General features: G+C 34.7%; 3 protein-coding genes across 6 annotated transcripts; all 3 read right to left on the bottom strand.

Moving 5' to 3' along the window:
• Positions 1-197: 197 nt before the first annotated feature.
• Positions 198-7807, bottom strand: LOC148679947 (serine/threonine-protein kinase pim-2-like). 3 transcript variants are annotated; one of them, XM_088649871.1, is made up of 9 exons: positions 4348-7807; positions 4134-4182; positions 3312-3374; positions 3116-3210; positions 2975-3025; positions 2287-2665; positions 2019-2195; positions 1563-1651; positions 198-470 (listed from the first exon to the last, which is right to left on the bottom strand). In XM_088649871.1, exons 1-9 carry the CDS (start codon positions 4777-4779, stop codon positions 459-461), a joined length of 1347 nt encoding a protein of 448 aa, XP_088505997.1. In that variant the 5' UTR covers positions 4780-7807; the 3' UTR covers positions 198-458. The 3 variants fall into 3 exon arrangements, with proteins under 3 accessions (XP_088505997.1, XP_088505996.1, XP_088505995.1); XM_088649870.1 differs by having other exon boundaries at positions 4134-4347; positions 4513-7140; XM_088649869.1 differs by having other exon boundaries at positions 4134-7807.
• A 339-nt stretch (positions 7808-8146) lies between these two features.
• LOC795971 (serine/threonine-protein kinase pim-2-like) lies at positions 8147-14505 on the bottom strand. Of its 2 annotated transcripts, none has more exons than XR_015942106.1 (8): positions 12080-14505; positions 11262-11324; positions 11066-11160; positions 10925-10975; positions 10237-10587; positions 9969-10145; positions 9513-9601; positions 8147-8419 (listed from the first exon to the last, which is right to left on the bottom strand). XR_015942106.1 is itself a non-coding variant. In XM_088649868.1 (8 exons), the coding sequence occupies exons 1-8, from the start codon at positions 12723-12725 to the stop codon at positions 8408-8410; spliced, it is 1512 nt and encodes a 503-aa protein (XP_088505994.1). In that variant the 5' UTR covers positions 12726-14505; the 3' UTR covers positions 8147-8407. The 2 variants fall into 2 exon arrangements, 1 of the variants encoding a protein (XP_088505994.1); XM_088649868.1 differs by having other exon boundaries at positions 10237-10615.
• Positions 14506-15858: 1353 nt separating this feature from the next.
• Positions 15859-22187, bottom strand: pimr172 (Pim proto-oncogene, serine/threonine kinase, related 172). Its single transcript, XM_087248122.2, has 8 exons — positions 19805-22187; positions 18973-19035; positions 18777-18871; positions 18636-18686; positions 17948-18326; positions 17680-17856; positions 17224-17312; positions 15859-16131 (listed from the first exon to the last, which is right to left on the bottom strand). The coding sequence occupies exons 1-8, from the start codon at positions 20448-20450 to the stop codon at positions 16120-16122; spliced, it is 1512 nt and encodes a 503-aa protein (XP_087104248.2). The 5' UTR covers positions 20451-22187; the 3' UTR covers positions 15859-16119.
• Between the last annotated feature and the right edge of the window lie 395 nt (positions 22188-22582).

The following is a 22582-nucleotide window of genomic DNA, read 5'->3' as shown; positions in this document are numbered from 1 at the left end:
TTTTTGATAGGTCAAATAAATTTCTTTTTCATCTGGGTAATTAAAAAAAATCCTTAGTCTTTAGCGCTTTATGAGTCTAATATTTAATTCAAAATGGTCTTAAAATGTCTTTAAAAGTTGAAACCTGTAAGAAAAAAGTAAGAAGTCAGTGTACAATCAGTAACTGGTCACATAATAAATAAAAACAAGACATGATGTTGATTTTATGATGCTTTAATAATTCACCAGTATATAAGAAACACACATGACATATATAGTGCATTTGCATATGTGTATAATAATAATATAATGACAATACATTCAAAACATTCATGACATATTAATTAATCAACAAAAGCACTCATATGTAAGTTGCCCTGCACTATTAAAGAAGATGACAAGGCAACAATACAATACAAAGAGCAATCCAATGCAGCAGTCCTCAGGTGTGCTAGGGTTGCTGAGTTGTTTCTCCTGTCTTACTCCATGACCTGAAACATAAATCAGTGTTATTCGTCTAAATACATTACATTTTGGACAGAGTTTAAAGGATTAGTTCACCCACAAATGAAAATCCCGTTTTTAATCACTCATTCCAATCCCCTAAGACTTCTGCTCATCTTCAGTAGCTTTTTTTTAGGTGCACAAATATGTTCCTGGACCTTGGTTTGATTACAGTTAATGTCACATGCAATGTTTTAACCTTTTCTGGACTTTGAACACCTCAGGACTGTTCCTGTCTAAGAAGGATGAGAACTCCTGGATTTGATCTAAGACAGAGGTGCTCAACCCTGTTCCTGGAGATCTACCTTCCTACAGAGTTCAGCTCCAACTCTGATTAAGCACACCTGAAGCAATTAATTAGCCTGAACAGCACTTGATAATTACAGGCAGGTGTGTTTGACATGAGTTGCAACTGAAATCTTCAGGAAGGTGGATCTCCAGGAACGGGGTTGAGCTCTCCTGATATCTTAATTTGTGTTCTGAAGATGAAAGTCTCAGTGGGTTGGAACGACATAAGGGTGAATAATTAATAACAGAATTTTCTTTTTTGGGGGGTTAAGTAATGCTTTAAGACATAAGATCAGCGGTGTCCAAACTTTTTTTTATGAAGGGCCGAAAACCAATCTTGACTGAGCGTGTTGGACCAAAGTATACCAAACTCATTACATTAAAGTTGCCATTGGTGATTTCCTAAGTTATTCAACATTTAAACAAAACTAGAGAGCATTGATTTATATTAACTAATGCTGTATTTATTCGTTCAGTAAAAACAATCCTATTTATAACAGTGGAGTTACACTAGTCAAGCTGCACCTGTTTTTTGCCTTGATGTGCATCACTGATGTGTTCCTCTATTTATTGAGTGACTATTTATATTTAATATAACATTTAATCGAATCTTTTACTTTCAGTTTGTGTTTTTGTTGTCATTCTCACTCTCTATTTAGATGGGATGGTGGGCCAAATCAAAGGGCAAATCAAGTTATCAAAGGCTAACTTTGGCCTTCAGACTCTGGTTTGGACACCTCTGCTTAAGATGATCAACAAAAATGAAAGCCATTTAGCTTTAGGCTTCATACCTTAAACCAGTTATGGAGATGCATCTCCTGCAGAGCGAGTCTCTCATCTGGGTTTGGCTGTAGACAACCGCAGATCATCTGGCAGCATTCTGTGCAGAAAGAAGAATGGGGTGATTAAGTTTAATAGTTTATAGATCTTATTCTACAATGCCGAAGTGCGTTAGTACTTCCGATTCAGTTGCCTATGGGACAAATTACTTGGAATAATAAACGGTCAAACTGCTCGCTCTACACACAAGTGGGCTCATGACTGTACATAAAAAGTAGAATGATATAATAAGACAATGTCGGTGTGCAACATTAACCAGCATAGCAAGCAGTTTTTAACATTTTAAAATCAATGGAAGTGAATAAGATTGGAAGTCTCGAACCAAAAAGATTACAATGGTTGCACACGCTCGTACGTCAAAAATAGTTAAAAGACCTGCTCTCTTCACACTTTGATGAAGCTCTCACCTATTGACAGGCCAGGGCTAGACCAAAGATAGTCCCTGATCAAGGAGTGGTCGGAGACAGTGGGTAAAGCCCCACACATCAATGCAAACAGGACGATCCCTAGAGACCAAACAGTCGCCGGCTGTGCATGGTACCTGCCATGCAATTCGTACTCCGGAGGGAAATATGTTCTTGTTCCTAGAAAAAAAAGATATCATCCAATGGTTTATATGTTTAAACAGAATCTTCAGTGTGTGGTTTTTATGACAACAAAGTTCATAACACTTACCACAGAAGACTTTGTAGCCTGATTTCTTTACGATCGCACCACAGCCGAAGTCTATTAGCTTTACCTCCAAAGTGTCTGGATTCACCAGGAGGTTTTCAAGCTTTATGTCCCGATGGAAGACACCGCGATCAAAGCAAACGCTCACAGCATGAATGGCCTGCCGCATTATATGGCGTCCCGTCTTCTCATCAAGAGGTCCATCCTTGTGGCGTAAGAAGCCAAGCAAGTCCATACAAGGTATGGGTCGCTCCATGATTATAATGTAGTGGCCATCATTGTCCTCCCAGTCTAGGAGTCTGATAATCTCGGGGACATAGGGACCATTGTTGGCCATGATTGTCAGGGCAATTTCTGTAGGGAGGGGTTTGTCATAACCAGGCTAAAGGAGAGAAATGATGACAGTTAGACAGTTTCCTGAAGCTCTCTTAATAAAAACTCAATTGTAATCGGACATTAACATACATATAAGGCTCTGAAACAATCTAATCAAGTGGATTTATCTAAATACTTATCTAAATGGAAAGCACAAAGCAAAACAAAAGCCTTACTTTACTTGCTTACGTACTTACTAAAAGGACATGTTTTCATTTACTATATAACGTCTTCAATCCCATTTTGTCCCATCCTAAGAAAATCAAATCTAGAATCAAATCAAATCATGACATTGAATTGTATCTGGACTACTCACCACTGTCATTTCCTTCATCTTCGGTGACTTGACAGTACATTTCACAGCAACCTGATCAACAAAGCAAAGAATTAGCAGTTAGCATGTGGTAGAAGTTTTGAATAAAGCAATGATAAAGCAATGTTTTGTTAGTGAAAGCACCTCAAGTCCATCCCTGCGACGTGTGGCTTTGTAGACAGAGCCGAATCCACCTTTGCCCAGCTTGTCACCCATTTCGTAATGCCTTAAAATGGTGTCTGTCAAAAAATAAACAACTGCTGTCAGTATGATGTACAATTTTAGATATATATATATTTTGTATTCACGTTTGTAATACTAATAACAATTCCTATCTTACCATTTTCTGTGTCGTCCTCCTCTAGCTGCTCAGCAGCAGGGACATGGTCTTCTGAAGCAGAAGCTGTAATACGAATCAAGTCACCGTTGTGTAAATAGCACTTTATATAATACAGATTATCATGTTTTTTAATTAGTCTATGAATGTAAAGTCACATATTTAGACTTATTTTAATTTCATCCCACACAGAAATCTGATATATGTCAATTTGATATACTGTATGTACTGTGTGTGTGTGTGTGTGTAGCCACAAATAAACATATACATATATTATTATAGCTATTATATTTGTACATATTACATATTTGCTTATTTTTTACTTCTTATTTTTGCATATATGTACGTATTTATAATGCAAATGGTTGAAAAAACAAATATAAACTGCCATTTTTTGCAATCATTTAACATATATGACACATTTTACATGCAAAATCCAAAAATGAACTTGTATGTCATATTTGTAATTTGCATATATTTTCATATATCACATTTCTATAGAACATTTGAGGGATGTAAACATTAACAGTGGTTCTAACATATATCCTGTTTTACATTTTTCATTTCCACAGCTTCCGAGAATACAGAAATTTCCACATATTGATAAATATTGCTATGATAGCTGTTTGAACGTTATATTATGATTGGATTTGCCTTTTATTAAGGTTTCGAAATAGTTTGACATCAAGCAGGATTTGTTTATGGGCCAATGATATTAATACATTAAAATTGTATATACAAGACCAGTTATAAAAATATTTCTTGATTAGAGATTTGGCCATTAAACAATACTTGTATCATAATCACTTGTGAGTGTGATTTTACCTCTACTAGACTTCCAGACGTCCTTTTCTTCTTTACTCGCTTCAGGAACCTCATCAGGCCCAATGGGTGTTTCATTGGGCTGACTAGAAACTTTTTGATTTAACATGGCTTCATGGTAGTCTTTCGTGGCCTGGACAAGGTCGTATGTTCTAGTTTTGTAAAGGAAGTCTGGCCACTTCCAGAAGCCCTTTTTCTCCTTTCTCGCTTTAGCAACCTCATCAGGCCCAACGGGTGTTTCAATGGGCCGACTAGAAACTTTTTGCTCTAACATGGCTTCATGGTAGTTCTTCGTGGCCTGGACCAGGTTGAATTTTCCAGTTTTGCGATGGAAGACTGGCCACTTCCAGAAGCCTTTTTTTACATTTCTTACTTCTGGAACCTCTTCAGGCCCAACAGGTGTTTCAATGGGCTGACAAGAAACTTTCTGATATACCTCAGCCTCATACTGGTATTTCTTCGCAGCCTGGACAAGGTCGTATTTTCCAGTTTTGCGACGAAGAACTGGCCACTTCCAGAAGCTTCTCTTTTTCTCCTTTCTCCCTATCTCTCCAACCTCAACATGCGGCTCATCAGAAAGATGAAGATGGTTCTCCGGCATGTTGGGGGTGTACTTGAGTAGTACACAGGGACTGTGATCAAACTGCATGATGAAAAATGTTTTCTGATAACTTTCTGATAAACTGTAATAGTAAACCGATCAATCTGCAACTCGAAATGCCAAAACTACAACCGACAAAAGCAAGTAGTAGAATGTCAGGCGATGATGTCATCCAGGCGCATTCTAAGAATTTTAATATGGAAGGCTTTGGGCTGTTGTTATTTTTCAAATGTTTTAACTTGTGCAAGTTTGAAATGAATGGGATCCTTTGCTGTTTTGTGTTTATAGTGGTTTGTAAATGCAGCACAGGGTTGCTTACAGGCTAAAATTATTACGAAACCTGCATGGAGGAGTACATCAGATGTCTATATTGTGCCAATTGTATTGTATTGGGTCAATATTTGATGGCAGCCTCATACACATGCTGCTATCTGTGTTGTTATTAATGTTAAAAGAAGAAAATGGCTCACTTTTTGTGACTTGTAAGGATAAAAATTATACATATACATAAATATGAATGTATACGTCCCTAAATTTGTATATACATTTTTAATGAGGTCCAAATTATCAAGGTGAACCAACAGAGTGTCTTTATTTTCATACTCTTATTTCTTGGCTATCAATTTTTAATGACATTATGAATAATTAAATTCAGCAAAGAAGCAGTGGATATACTTTAATTCTATGATTTACCACAAATTTTGTTACAAATCTCTGAAATATTCTTGCAAAATATGACATTTTGTAAGGAAATATCCAAGAAAATGTGTAAGGCTTTGTCTTGCGTTGACTGCTAAGTGTATTTTATAAATTCTGTGATGTACAGACATGGAAAAACATTCTCAGTTTGACTAAAACATACGTTTTTGTTTCATTCTACACAATTCTAATCAAATGTATTCCCAATTTATTATAAATATATTGCCATTTTAGCATAAATCATTTTAAAATGTAAGTAGAAGTAAGTTTTAGACAAGTTTATAAAAGTTTAGTTTATTGAAAGTTAAGAAATCAATAGCTTAGGGCACATTAAGCTCATCAAATAAAAACTTTTGTTGTTTTGACCAACTTTTATTGTATGAAAATTAAAAATGCTCTAAATGAGAATGTTTTTATTTGAAATTTGGAAGAAATTGTATCAGTCCTTTATAGAATAAAACTAATAATAACAGCTTCCTCAAACCCATAACTAGCAAACCCAGAGAAATGGAGAATCTCTAATTCCCAAATGCAGGGTTCCACACAATTTATTCAGGCTATCCCAACACAAATAGACTAAGTTAATGAAATAAATTTAAGTAGATTGAACATAAAACAATTGAGTTATCTCCAAAAAAATCTCAAGAATTGTGTTGCTTCAGCTCATTTTACTTAAGTTGTCTTTTGGCTGGGGGGATGTGTTTATACTTATAAGTGTTTACTTTGATTAATTATGACTGTTTGGTGTCTAATGTGTTTTAAACAATGAACTTATGAACATCTACAGATGTTTATACTTATACCTTTTAATAAGTGTATGTTGGTTTATGTCAAAGGCTTCGCCTTTAAAAGGCAGCCCAAACGCCAATTCACTGTCAATTAACCTGGCGAGTGAGCAAGTAACTGTGGTGGCGTAAGCAATTTGTGACCTGCGTATACTAGTGAGGTTGTACATATATCATTTGTTTGTTTGCTGTGTATTTGTTCTTTTATTTTTGGTTATTTTGTCACTTTGCTGGGTTTTTAGGTTGTTTTGATTTTTACTCTCGCACACTGTAAATAAATGTATAAATTCCTAAGGTTTTCTCGCTTTACCATACATTGAGAACCCAGTGCGAGTCTTCCTGCTACGTCAACCTCACATTTGGTAGCAAAATCAGCAGCAATTTTATGTAATTTTATTTTTAGAGCTGTATATTGTGACTCAAAAGATCAAAATATTACAAATATTATGGACACACAAGCACTTATATACTTAATATTTGATTGTCATCACATTAGACAACAAAATGACGTTTGCCTGAAAACCTTATGCTGAAATAAGAGCACTTTAAAAGCTTTTTTGACAAAAATCATGACTACAACTTTTTTATGTTACTTTAACTTATTTAAATAGGTTAATCATGCTCCAACTACATATTTTTTCAGTTTTTCAAAGTTTAACTTAATATTTTAGTCAGTTTGATTAATATAAGTTTGAATAGAAAAGTTAAAAACAGTGTAGTTATAACCTGTAGTCTGTTAGACTTGCTGCATGTTTATTTAGGTCATTGTCTGTTCATGCTCTTCTCTTTCTGTGCTATCAAACAGACTCATATATATATAATCTATGCTTTACGTTATAAATCAGCTCCTCCTAACATTCGTCATGTGGTATATCGCACACGATAGCTTTTTCTTTATCTGGAGATTATAAGTGTTATAATCTACTTAGGAGTGTTAAAGATTTTTTTTTAGGAAGTTATTGTTCATGCAGGAAAAAATAATGACAATTTTATATTGTATCTTAACCGTTTTGTTTTGTTTTTTAAAGAGCAATATACTTGTTTGGTGTTGGATTAAACAGATATGCGAAATATGTCTGGTAGCATAATGGTAAGAAATCTGGAGACTGGAAGTCAAGAAAGCCAAAATATATATATTTTAAATGTTTCCTTGGGAATTCACAGAAAGACAAATAATTTATGTAATACTGTTATGTAGAGGGTTTCTGTGGGGTCTTAAAAAGTATTAAATCTCAAAACCCAAATCTTAGGCCTTAAAAAGTTCTAGATTTACTGTAATACTGTGTTATTGCTCTTAAATCTTTTTAAACAGGTTTTAATTTTCCTTTGTTCATGAATTGCTATACAATCTGTGCAAAACTCATACAATCACCAACAATCCACCTCAATGAAACTTTAAACTTTTTATTTAAAAAGGTAATGTTTAACTCTATTTATCATAATGGTTTAATTATTTTCCTTACAATGACATTTGTTTCTCCATGTACTGCTGAGGACACTGAGCTGGACAGATTGTTGTCCATAGATTTAGTTTATTATAGTTTTTAAATCTTTTAAAACATGTTCATTTTATTATTATTTTAAAGAAGTTTATGTTGGGAAAAAACTGTATGGATACAAGTAGATCTTTCTTGTTTTTACACAATATTTAAAACATTTAGCTAAGAATAAAATCTAAAATATTTGAATTGTTTATTATTAACGTATTATTAGTATTAATTTATATATATATTTTTTTTGATAGGTCAAATAAATTTCTTTTTCATCTGGGTAATTAAAAAAAATCCTTAGTCTTTAGCGCTTTATGAGTCTAATATTTAATTCAAAATGGTCTTAAAATGTCTTTAAAAGTTGAAACCTGTAAGAAAAAAGTAAGAAGTCAGTGTACAATCAGTAACTGGTCACATAATAAATAAAAACAAGACATGATGTTGATTTTATGATGCTTTAATAATTCACCAGTATATAAGAAACACACATGACATATATAGTGCATTTGCATATGTGTATAATAATAATATAATGACAATACATTCAAAACATTCATGACAAATTAATTAATCAACAAAGGTAATCATATGTAAGTTGCCCTGCACTATTAAAGAAGATGACAAGGCAACAATACAATACAAAGAGCAATCCAATGCAGCAGTCCTCAGGTGTGCTAGGGTTGCTGAGTTGTTTTTCCTGTCTTACTCCATGACCTGAAACATAAATCAGTGTTATTCGTCTAAATACATTACATTTTGGACAGAGTTTAAAGGATTAGTTCACCCACAAATGAAAATCCTGTTTTTAATCACTCATTCCAATCCCCTAAGACTTTTGCTCATCTTCAGTAGCTTTTTTTAGGTGCACAAATATGTTCCTGGACCTTGGTATGATTACAGTTAATGTCACATGCAATGTTTTAACCTTTTTTCTGGACTTTGAACACCTCAGGACTGTTCCTGTCTAAGAAGGATGAGAACTCCTGGATTTGATCTAAGACAGAGGTGCTCAACCCTGTTCCTGGAGATCTACCTTCCTACAGAGTTCAGCTCCAACTCTGATTAAGCACACCTGAAGCAATTAATTAGCCTGAACAGCACTTGATAATTACAGGCAGGTGTGTTTGACATGGGTTGCAACTGAAATCTTCAGGAAGGTGGATCTCCAGGAACGGGGTTGAGCACTCCTGATATCTTAATTTGTGTTCTGAAGATGAAAGTCTCAGTGGGTTGGAACGACATGAGGGTGAGTAATTAATAACAGAATTTTCTTTTTTGGGGGGTTAAGTAATGCTTTAAGACATAAGATCAGCGGTGTCCAAACTTTTTTTTATGAAGGGCCGAAAACCAATCTTGACTGAGCGTGTTGGACCAAAGTATACCAAACTCATTACATTAAAGTTGCCATTGGTGATTTCCTAAGTTATTCAACATTTAAACAAAACTAGAGAGCATTGATTTATATTAACTAATGCTGTATTTATTCGTTCAGTAAAAACAATCCTATTTATAACAGTGGAGTTACACTAGTCAAGCTGCACCTGTTTTTTGCCTTGATGTGCATCACTGATGTGTTCCTCTATTTATTGAGTGACTATTTATATTTAATATAACATTTAATCGAAACTTTTACTTTCAGTTTGTGTTTTTGTTGTCATTCTCACTCTCTATTTAGATGGGATGGTGGGCCAAATCAAAGGGCAAATCCAGTTATCAAAGGCTAACTTTGGCCTGCAGACTCTGGTTTGGACACCTCTGCTTAAGATGATCAACAAAAATGAAAGCCATTCAGCTTTAGGCTTCATACCTTAAACCAGTTATGGAGATGCATCTCCTGCAGAGCGAGTCTCTCATCTGGGTTTGGCTGTAGACAACCGCAGATCATCTGGCAGCATTCTGTGCAGAAAGAAGAATGGGGTGTTTAAGTTTAATAGTTTATAGATCTTATTCTACAATGCCGAAGTGCGTTAGTACTTCCGATTCAGTTGCCTATGGGACAAATTACTTGGAATAATAAACGGTCAAACTGCTCGCTCTACACACAAGTGGGCTCATGACTGTACATAAAAAGTAGAATGATATAATAAGACAATGTCGGTGTGCAACATTAACCAGCATAGCAAGCAGTTTTTAACATTTTAAAATCAATGGAAGTGAATAAGATTGGAAGTCTCGAACCAAAAAGATTACAATGGTTGCACACGCTCGTACGTCAAAAATAGTTATAAGACCTGCTCTCTTCACACTTTGATGAAGCTCTTACCTATTGACAGGCCAGGGCTAGACCAAAGATAGTCCCTGATCAAGGAGTGGTCGGAGACAGTGGGTAAAGCCCCACACATCATTGCGAACAGGACGATCCCTAGAGACCAAACAGTCGCCGGCTGTGCATGGTACCTGCCATGCAATTCGTACTCCGGAGGGAAATATGTTCTTGTTCCTAGAAAAAAAAGATATCATCCAATGGTTTATATGTTTAAACAGAATCTTCAGTGTGTGGTTTTTATGACAACAAAGTTCATAACACTTACCACAGAAGACTTTGTAGCCTGATTTCTTTACGATCGCACCACAGCCGAAGTCTATTAGCTTTACCTCCAAAGTGTCAGGATTAACCAGGAGGTTTTCAAGCTTTATGTCCCGATGGAAGACACCGCGATCAAAGCAAACGCTCACAGCATGAATGGCCTGCCGCATTATATGGCGTCCCGTCTTCTCATCAAGAGGTCCATTCTTGTGGCGTAAGAAGCCAAGCAAGTCCATACAAGGTATGGGTCGCTCCATGATTATAATGTAGTGGCCATCATTGTCCTCCCAGTCTAGGAGTTGGATTATCTCGGGGACGTAGGGACCATTGTTGGCCATGATTGTCAGGGCAATTTCTGTAGGGAGGGGTTTGTCATAACCAGGCTAAAGGAGAGAAATGATGACAGTTAGACAGTTTCCTGAAGCTCTCTTAATCAAAACTCAATTGTAATCAGACATTAACATACATATAAGGCTCTGAAACAATCTAATCAAGTGGATTTATCTAAATACTTATCTAAATGGAAAGCACAAAGCAAAACAAAAGCCTTACTTTACTTGCTTACGTACTTACTAAAAGGACATGTTTTCATTTACTATATAACGTCTTCAATCCCATTTTGTCCCATCCTAAGAAAATCAAATCTAGAATCAAATCAAATCATGACATTGAATTGTATCTGAACTACTCACCACTGTCATTTCCTTCATCTTCGGTGACTTGACAGTACATTTCACAGCAACCTGATCAACAAAGCAAAGAATTAGCAGTTAGCATGTGGTAGAAGTTTTGAATAAAGCAATGATAAAGCAATGTTTTGTTAGTGAAAGCACCTCAAGTCCATCCCTGCGGCGTGTGGCTTTGTAGACAGAGCCGAATCCACCTTTGCCCAGCTTGTCACCCATTTCATAATGCCTTAAAATGGTGTCTGTCAAAAAATAAACAACTGCAGTCAGTATGATGTACAATTTTATATATATATATATTTTGTATTCACGTTTGTAATACTAATAACAATTCCTATCTTACCATTTTCTGTGTCGTCCTCCTCTAGCTGCTCAGCAGCAGGGACATGGTCTTCTGAAGCAGAAGCTGTAATACGAATCAAGTCACCGTTGTGTAAATAGCACTTTATATAATACAGATTATCATGTTTTTTAATTAGTCTATGAATGTAAAGTCACATATTTAGACTTATTTTAATTTCATCCCACACAGAAATCTGATATATGTCAATTTGATATACTGTATGTACTGTGTGTGTGTGTGTAGCCACAAATAAACATATACATATATTATTATAGCTATTATATTTGTACATATTACATATTTGCTTATTTTTTACTACTTATTTTTGTATATATGTACATATTTATAATGCAAATGGTTGAAAAAACAAATATAAACGGCCATTTTTTGCAATCATTTAACATATATGACACATTTTACATGCAAAATCCAAAAATGAACTTGTATGTCATATTTGTAATTTGCATATATTTTCATATATCACATTTCTATAGAACATTTGAGGGATGTAAACATTAACAGTGGTTCTAACATATATCCTGTTTTACATTTTTCATTTCCACAGCTTCCGAGAATACAGAAATTTCCACATATTGATAAATATTGCTATGATAGCTGTTTTAACGTTAAATTATGATTGGATTTGCCTTTTATTAAGGTTTCGAAATAGTTTGACATCAAGCAGGATTTGTTTATGGGCCAATGATATTAATACATTAAAATTGTATATACAAGACCAGTTATAAAAATATTTCTTGATTAGAGATTTGGCCATTAAACAATACTTGTATCATAATCACTTGTGAGTGTGATTTTACCTCTACTAGACTTCCAGACGTCCTTTTCTTCTTTACTCGCTTCAGGAACCTCATCAGGCCCAATGGGTGTTTCAATGGGCTGACTAGAAACTTTTTGCTCTAACATGGCTTCATGGTAGTCTTTCGTGGCCTGGACAAGGTCGTATGTTCTAGTTTTGTAAAGGAAGTCTGGCCACTTCCAGAAGCCCTTTTTCTCCTTTCTCGCTTTAGCAACCTCATCAGGCCCAACGGGTGTTTCAATGGGCTGACAAGAAACTTTTTGCTCTAACATGGCTTCATGGTAGTTCTTCGTGGCCTGGACCAGGTTGAATTTTCCAGTTTTGCGACGGAAGACTGGCCACTTCCAGAAGCCTTTTTTTACATTTCTTACTTCTGGAACCTCTTCAGGCCCAACAGGTGTTTCAATGGGCTGACAAGAAACTTTCTGATATACCTCAGCCTCATACTGGTATTTCTTCGCAGCCTGGACAAGGTCGTATTTTCCAGTTTTGCGACGAAGAACTGGCCACTTCCAGAAGCTTCTCTTTTTCTCCTTTCTCCCTATCTCTCCAACCTCAACATGCGGCTCATCAGAAAGATGAAGATGGTTCTCCGGCATGTTGGGGGTGTACTTGAGTAGTACACAGGGACTGTGATCAAACTGCATGATGAAAAATGTTTTCTGATAACTTTCTGATAAACTGTAATAGTAAACCGATCAATCTGCAACTCGAAATGCCAAAACTACAACCGACAAAAGCAAGTAGTAGAATGTCAGGCGATGATGTCATCCAGGCGCATTCTAAGAATTTTAATATGGAAGGCTTTGGGCTGTTGTTATTTTTCAAATGTTTTAACTTGTGCAAGTTTGAAATGAATGGGATCCTTTGCTGTTTTTTGTTTATAGTGGTTTGTAAATGCAGCACAGGGTTGCTTACAGGCTAAAATTATTACGAAACCTGCATGGAGGAGTACATCAGATGTCTATATTGTGCCAATTGTATTGTATTGGGTCAATATTTGATGGCAGCCTCATACACATGCTGCTATCTGTGTTGTTATTAATGTTAAAAGAAGAAAATGGCTCACTTTTTGTGACTTGTAAGGATAAAAATTATACATATACATAAAAATGAATGTATACGTCCCTAAATTTGTATATACATTTTTAATGAGGTCCAAATTATCAAGGTGAACCAACAGAGTGTCTTTATTTTCATACTCTTATTTCTTGGCTATCAATTTTTAATGACATTAAGAATAATTAAATTCAGCAAAGAAGCAGTGGATATACTTTAATTCTATGATTTACCACAAATTTTGTTACAAATCTCTGAAATATTCTTGCAAAATATGACATTTTGTAAGGAAATATCCAAGAAAATGTGTAAGGCTTTGTCTTGCGTTGACTGCTAAGTGTATTTTATAAATTCTGTGATGTACAGACATGGAAAAACTTTCTCAGTTTGACTAAAACATACGTTTTTGTTTCATTCTACACAATTCTAATCAAATGTATTCCCAATTTATTATAAATATATTGCCATTTTAGCATAAATCATTTTAAAATGTAAGTAGAAGTAAGTTTTAGACAAGTTTATAAAAGTTTAGTTTATTAAAAGTTAAGAAATCAATAGCTTAGGGCACATTAAGCTCATCAAATAAAAACTTTTGTTGTTTTGACCAACTTTTATTGTATGAAAATTAAAAATGCTCTAAATGACAATGTTTTTATTTAAAGTTTGGAAGAAATTGTATCAGTCCTTTATAGAATAAAACTAATAATAGCAGCTTCCTCAAACCCATAACTAGCAAACCCAGAGAAATGGAGAATCTCAAATTCCCAAATGCAGGGTTCCACACAATTTATTCAGGCTATCCCAACACAAATAGACTAAGTTAATGAAATAAATTTAAGTAGATTGAACATAAAACAATTGAGTTATCTCCAAAAAAATCTCAAGAATTGTGTTGCTTCAGCTCATTTTACTTAAGTTGTCTTTTGGCTGGGGGGATGTGTTTATACTTATAAGTGTTTACTTTGATTAATTATGACTGTTTGGTGTCTAATGTGTTTTAAACAATGAACTTATGAACATCTACAGATGTTTATACTTATACCTTTTAATAAGTGTATGTTGGTTTATGTCAAAGGGGCGGGGCTTCGCCTTTAAAAGGCAGCCCAAACGCCAATTCACTGTCAATTAACCTGGCGAGTGAGCAAGTAACTGTGGTGGCGTAAGCAATTTGTGACCTGCATATACTAGTGAGGTTGTACATATATCATTTGTTTGTTTGCTGTGTATTTGTTCTTTTATTTTTGGTTATTTTGTCACTTTGCTGGGTTTTTAGGTTGTTTTGATTTTTACTCTCGCACACTGTAAATAAATGTATAAATTCCTAAGGTTTTCTCGCTTTACCATACATTGAGAACCCAGTGCGAGTCTTCCTGCTACGTCAACCTCACATTTGGTAGCAAAATCAGCAGCAATTTTATGTAATTTTATTTTTATAGCTGTATATTGTGACTCAAAAGATCAAAATATTACAAATATTATGGACACACAAGCACTTATATACTTAATATTTGATTGTCATCACATTAGACAACAAAATGACGTTTGCCTGAAAACCTTATGCTGAAATAAGAGCACTTTAAAAGCTTATTTGACAAAAATCATGACTACAACTTTTTTATGTTACTTTAACTTATTTAAATAGGTTAATCATGTATATCGCACACGATAGCTTTTTCTTTATCTGGAGATTATAAGTGTTATAATCTACTTAGGAGTGTTAAAGATTTTTTTTTAGGAAGTTATTGTTCATGCAGGAAAAAATAATGACAATTTTATATTGTATCTTAACCGTTTTGTTTTGTTTTTTAAAGAGCAATATACTTGTTTGGTGTTGGATTAAACAGATATGCGAAATATGTCTGGTTGCATAATGGTAAGAAATCTGGAGACTGGAATGTTTTGGCTCAAGAAAGCCAAAATATATATATTTTAAATGTTTCCTTGGGAATTCACAGAAAGACAAATAATTTATGTAATACTGTTATGTAGAGGGTTTCTGTGGGGTCTTAAAAAGTATTAAATCTCAAAACCCAAATCTTAGGCCTTAAAAAGTTCTAGATTTACTGTAATACTGTGTTATTGCTCTGAAATCTTTTTAAACAGGTTTTAATTTTCCTTTGTTCATGAATTGCTATACAATCTGTGCAAAACTCATACAATCACCAACAATCCACCTCAATGAAACTTTAAACTTTTTATTTAAAAAGGTAATGTTTAACTCTATTTATCATAATGGTTTAATTATTTTCCTTACAATGACATTTGTTTCTCCATGTACTGCTGAGGACACTGACCTGGACAGATTGTTGTCCATAGATTTAGTTTATTATAGTTTTTAAATCTTTTAAAACATGTTCATTTTATTATTATTTTAAAGAAGTTTATGTTGAGAAAAAACCGTATGGATACAAGTAGATCTTTCTTGTTTTTACACAATATTTAAAACATTTAGCTAAGAATAAAATCTAAAATATTTGAATTGTTTATTATTAATGTATTATTAGTATTAAATTATATATATATTTTTTTGATAGGTCAAATAAATTTCTTTTTCATCTGGGTAATTAAAAAAATCCTTAGTCTTTAGCGCTTTATGAGTCTAATATTTAATTCAAAATGGTCTTAAAATGTCTTTAAAAGTTGAAACCTGTAGGAAAAAAAGTAAGAAGTCAGTGTACAATCAGTAACTGGTCACATAATAAATAAAAACAAGACATGATGTTGATTTTATGATGCTTTAATAATTCACCAGTATATAAGAAACACACATGACATATATAGTGCATTTGCATATGTGAATAATAATAATATAATGACAATACATTCAAAACATTCATGACAAATTAATTAATCAACAAAGGTAATCATATGTAAGTTGCCCTGCACTATTAAAGAAGATGACAAGGCAACAATATAATACAAAGAGCAATCCAATGCAGCAGTCCTCAGGTGTGCTAGGGTTGCTGAGTTGTTTTTCCTGTCTTACTCCATGACCTGAAACATAAATCAGTGTTATTCGTCTAAATACATTACATTTTGGACAGAGTTTAAAGGATTAGTTCACCCACAAATGAAAATCCTGTTTTTAATCACTCATTCCAATCCCCTAAGACTTTTGCTCATCTTCAGTAGCTTTTTTTTTAGGTGCACAAATATGTTCCTGGACCTTGGTATGATTACAGTTAATGTCACATGCAATGTTTTAACCTTTTCTGGACTTTGAACACCTCAGGACTGTTCCTGTCTAAGAAGGATGAGAACTCCTGGATTTGATCTAAGACAGAGGTGCTCAACCCTGTTCCTGGAGATCTACCTTCCTACAGAGTTCAGCTCCAACTCTGATTAAGCACACCTGAAGCAATTAATTAGCCTGAACAGCACTTGATAATTACAGGCAGGTGTGTTTGACATGAGTTGCAACTGAAATCTTCAGGAAGGTGGATCTCCAGGAACGGGGTTGAGCACTCCTGATATCTTAATTTGTGTTCTGAAGATGAAAGTCTCAGTGGGTTGGAACGACATTAGGGTGAGTAATTAATAACAGAATTTTCTTTTTTGGGGGGTTAAGTAATGCTTTAAGACATAAGATCAGCGGTGTCCAAACTTTTTTTATGAAGGGCCGAAAACCAATCTTGACTGAGCGTGTTGGACCAAAGTATACCAAACTCATTACATTAAAGTTGCCATTGGTGATTTCCTAAGTTATTCAACATTTAAACAAAACTAGAGAGCATTGATTTATATTAACTAATGCTGTATTTATTCGTTCAGTAAAAACAATCCTATTTATAACAGTGGAGTTACACTAGTCAAGCTGCACCTGTTTTTTGCCTTGATGTGCATCACTGATGTGTTCCTCTATTTATTGAGTGACTATTTATATTTAATATAACATTTAATCGAATCTTTTACTTTCAGTTTGTGTTTCTGTTGTCATTCTCACTCTCTATTTAGATGGGATGGTGGGCCAAATCAAAGGGCAAATCAAGTTATCAAAGGCTAACTTTGGCCTGCAGACTCTGGTTTGGACACCTCTGCTTAAGATGATCAACAAAAATGAAAGCCATTCAGCTTTAGGCTTCATACCTTAAACCAGTTATGGAGATGCATCTCCTGCAGAGCGAGTCTCTCATCTGGGTTTGGCTGTAGACAACCGCAGATCATCTGGCAGCATTCTGTGCAGAAAGAAGAATGGGGTGTTTAAGTTTAATAGTTTATAGATCTTATTCTACAATGCCGAAGTGCACCAGTACTTCCGATTCAGTTGCCTATGGGACAAATGACTTGGAATAATAAACGGTCAAACTGCTCGCTCTACACACAAGTGGGCTCATGACTGTACATAAAAAGTAGAATGATATAATAAGACAATGTTGGTGTGCAACATTAACCAGCATAGCAAGTAGTTTTTAACATTTTAAAATCAATGGAAGTGAATAAGATTGGAAGTCTCGAACCAAAAAGATTACAATGGTTGCACACGCTCGTACGTCAAAAATAGTTATAAGACCTGCTCTCTTCACACTTTGATGAAGCTCTTACCTATTGACAGGCCAGGGCTAGACCAAAGATAGTCCCTGATCAAGGAGTGGTCGGAGACAGTGGGTAAAGCCCCACACATCAATGCGAACAGGACGATCCCTAGAGACCAAACAGTCGCCGGCTGTGCATGGTACCTGCCATGCAATTCGTACTCCGGAGGGAAATATGTTCTTGTTCCTAGAAAAAAAAGATATCATCCAATGGTTTATATGTTTAAACAGAATCTTCAGTGTGTGGTTTTTATGACAACAAAGTTCATAACACTTACCACAGAAGACTTTGTAGCCTGATTTCTTTACGATCGCACCACAGCCGAAGTCTATTAGCTTTACCTCCAAAGTGTCAGGATTAACCAGGAGGTTTTCAAGCTTTATGTCCCGATGGAAGACACCGCGATCAAAGCAAACGCTCACAGCATGAATGGCCTGCCGCATTATATGGCGTCCCGTCTTCTCATCAAGAGGTCCATTCTTGTGGCGTAAGAAGCCAAGCAAGTCCATACAAGGTATGGGTCGCTCCATGATTATAATGTAGTGGCCATCATTGTCCTCCCAGTCTAGGAGTTGGATTATCTCGGGGACGTAGGGACCATTGTTGGCCATGATTGTCAGGGCAATTTCTGTAGGGAGGGGTTTGTCATAACCAGGCTAAAGGAGAGAAATGATGACAGTTAGACAGTTTCCTGAAGCTCTCTTAATAAAAACTCAATTGTAATCAGACATTAACATACATATAAGGCTCTGAAACAATCTAATCAAGTGGATTTATCTAAATACTTATCTAAATGGAAAGCACAAAGCAAAACAAAAGCCTTACTTTACTTGCTTACGTACTTACTAAAAGGACATGTTTTCATTTACTATATAACGTCTTCAATCCCATTTTGTCCCATCCTAAGAAAATCAAATCTAGAATCAAATCAAATCATGACATTGAACTGTATCTGGACTACTCACCACTGTCATTTCCTTCATCTTCGGTGACTTGACAGTACATTTCACAGCAACCTGATCAACAAAGCAAAGAATTAGCAGTTAGCATGTGGTAGAAGTTTTGAATAAAGCAATGATAAAGCAATGTTTTGTTAGTGAAAGCACCTCAAGTCCATCCCTGCGGCGTGTGGCTTTGTAGACAGAGCCGAATCCACCTTTGCCCAGCTTGTCACCCATTTCATAATGCCTTAAAATGGTGTCTGTCAAAAAATAAACAACTGCAGTCAGTATGATGTACAATTTTATATATATATATATTTTGTATTCACGTTTGTAATACTAATAACAATTCCTATCTTACCATTTTCTGTGTCGTCCTCCTCTAGCTGCTCAGCAGCAGGGACATGGTCTTCTGAAGCAGAAGCTGTAATACGAATCAAGTCACCGTTGTGTAAATAGCACTTTATATAATACAGATTATCATGTTTTTTAATTAGTCTATGAATGTAAAGTCACATATTTAGACTTATTTTAATTTCATCCCACACAGAAATCTGATATATGTCAATTTGATATACTGTATGTACTGTGTGTGTGTGTGTGTGTGTGTGTGTGTAGCCACAAATAAACATATACATATATTATTATAGCTAATATATTTGTACATATTACATATTTGCTTATTTTTTACTACTTATTTTTGTATATATGTACATATTTATAATGCAAATGGTTGAAAAAACAAATATAAACGGCCATTTTTTGCAATCATTTAACATATATGACACATTTTACATGCAAAATCCAAAAATGAACTTGTATGTCATATTTGTAATTTGCATATATTTTCATATATCACATTTCTATAGAACATTTGAGGGATGTAAACATTAACAGTGGTTCTAACATATATCCTGTTTTACATTTTTCATTTCCACAGCTTCCGAGAATACAGAAATTTCCACATATTGATAAATATTGCTATGATAGCTGTTTTAACGTTAAATTATGATTGGATTTGCCTTTTATTAAGGTTTCGAAATAGTTTGACATCAAGCAGGATTTGTTTATGGGCCAATGATATTAATACATTAAAATTGTATATACAAGACCAGTTATAAAAATATTTCTTGATTAGAGATTTGGCCATTAAACAATACTTGTATCATAATCACTTGTGAGTGTGATTTTACCTCTACTAGACTTCCAGACGTCCTTTTCTTCTTTACTGGCTTCAGGAACCTCATCAGGCCCAATGGGTGTTACAATGGGCTGACTAGAAACTTTTTGCTCTAACATGGCTTCATGGTAGTCTTTCGTGGCCTGGACCAGGTCGTATGTTCTAGTTTTGTAAAGGAAGTCTGGCCACTTCCAGAAGCCCTTTTTCTCCTTTCTCGCTTTAGCAACCTCATCAGGCCCAACGGGTGTTTCAATGGGCTGACAAGAAACTTTTTGCTCTAACATGGCTTCATGGTAGTTCTTCGTGGCCTGGACCAGGTTGAATTTTCCAGTTTTGCGACGGAAGACTGGCCACTTCCAGAAGCCTTTTTTTACCTTTCTTACTTCTGGAACCTCTTCAGGCCCAACAGGTGTTTCAATGGGCTGACAAGAAACTTTCTGATATACCTCAGCCTCATACTGGTATTTCTTCGCAGCCTGGACAAGGTCGTATTTTCCAGTTTTGCGACGGAGAACTGGCCACTTCCAGAAGCTTCTCTTTTTCTCCTTTCTCCCTATCTCTCCAACCTCAACATGCGGCTCATCAGAAAGATGAAGATGGTTCTCCGGCATGTTGGGGGTGTACTTGAGTAGTACACAGGGACTGTGATCAAACTGCATGATGAAAAATGTTTTCTGATAACTTTCTGATAAACTGTAATAGTAAACCGATCAATCTGCAACTCGAAATGCCAAAACTACAACCGACAAAATCAAGTAGTAGAATGTCAGGCGATGATGTCATCCAGGCGCATTCTAAGAATTTTAATATGGAAGGCTTTGGGCTGTTGTTATTTTTCAAATGTTTTAATTTGTGCAAGTTTGAAATGAATGGGATCCTTTGCTGTTTTTTGTTTATAGTGGTTTGTAAATGCAGCACAGGGTTGCTTACAGGCTAAAATTATTAAGAAACCTGCATGGAGGAGTACATCAGATGTCTATATTGTGCCAATTGTATTGTATTGGGTCAATATTTGATGGCAGCCTCATACACATGCTGCTATCTGTGTTGTTATTAATGTTAAAAGAAGAAAATGGCTCACTTTTTGTGACTTGTAAGGATAAAAATTATACATATACATAAATATGAATGTATACGTCCCTAAATTTGTATATACATTTTTAATGAGGTCCAAATTATCAAGGTGAACCAACAGAGTGTCTTTATTTTCATACTCTTATTTCTTGGCTATCAATTTTTAATGACATTATGAATAATTAAATTCAGCAAAGAAGCAGTGGATATACTTTAATTCTATGATTTACCACAAATTTTGTTACAAATCTCTGAAATATTCTTGCAAAATATGACATTTTGTAAGGAAATATCCAAGAAAATGTGTATGGCTTTGTCTTGCGTTGACTGCTAAGTGTATTTTATAAATTCTGTGATGTACAGACATGGAAAAACATTCTCAGTTTGAGTAAAACATACGTTTTTGTTTCATTCTACACAATTCTAATCAAATGTATTCCCAATTTATTATAAATATATTGCCATTTTAGCATAAATCATTTTAAAATGTAAGTAGAAGTAAGTTTTAGACAAGTTTATAAAAGTTTAGTTTATTAAAAGTTAAGAAATCAATAGCTTAGGGCACATTAAGCTCATCAAATAAAAACTTTTGTTGTTTTGACCAACTTTTATTGTATGAAAATTAAAAATGCTCTAAATGACAATGTTTTTATTTAAAGTTTGGAAGAAATTGTATCAGTCCTTTATAGAATAAAACTAATAATAACAGCTTCCTCAAACCCATAACTAGCAAACCCAGAGAAATGGAGAATCTCTAATTCCCAAATGCAGGGTTCCACACAATTTATTCAGGCTATCCCAACACAAATAGACTAAGTTAATGAAATAAATTTAAGTAGATTGAACATAAAACAATTGAGTTATCTCCAAAAAAATCTCAAGAATTGTGTTGCTTCAGCTCATTTTACTTAAGCTGTCTTTTGGCTGGAGGGATGTGTTTATACTTATAAGTGTTTACTTTGATTAATTATGACTGTTTGGTGTCTAATGTGTTTTAAACAATGAACTTATGAACATCTACAGATGTTTATACTTATACCTTTTAATAAGTGTATGTTGGTTTATACAACATACGGGGGGGGGGCGGGGCTTCGCCTTTAAAAGGCAGCCCAAACACCAAATCACTGTCAATTAACCTGGCGAGTGAGCAAGTAACTGTGGTGGCGTAAGTAATTTGTGACCTGCGTATACTAGTGAGGTTGTACATATATCATTTGTTTGTTTGCTGTGTATTTGTTCTTTTATTTTTGGTTATTTTGTCACTTTGCTGGGTTTTTAGGTTGTTTTGATTTTCACTCTCGCACACTGTAAATAAATTTATAAATTCCTAAGGTTTTCTCGCTTTACCATACATTGAGAACCCACTGCGAGTCTTCCTGCTACGTCAACCTCACATTTGGTAGCAAAATCAGCAGCAATTTTATGTAATTTTATTTTTATAGCTGTATATTGTGACTCAAAAGATCAAAATATTACAAATATTATGGACACACAAGCACTTATATACTTAATATTTGATTGTCATCACATTAGACAACAAAATGACGTTTGCCTGAAAACCTTATGCTGAAATAAGAGCACTTTAAAAGCTTATTTGACAAAAATCATGACTACAACTTTTTTATGTTACTTTAACTTATTTAAATAGGTTAATCATGTATATCGCACACGATAGCTTTTTCTTTATCTGGAGATTATAAGTGTTATAATCTACTTA

This window comes from Danio rerio, chromosome 4 (genome assembly GCF_052040795.2).
Source record: "Danio rerio strain M-AB ecotype USA chromosome 4, GRCz13ab, whole genome shotgun sequence".
Classification (NCBI taxonomy): Eukaryota; Metazoa; Chordata; class Actinopteri; order Cypriniformes; family Danionidae; genus Danio; species Danio rerio.
The sequence above is the reverse complement of the archived record's forward strand: the minus strand, read 5'-3'. Positions and strand labels throughout refer to the sequence as shown.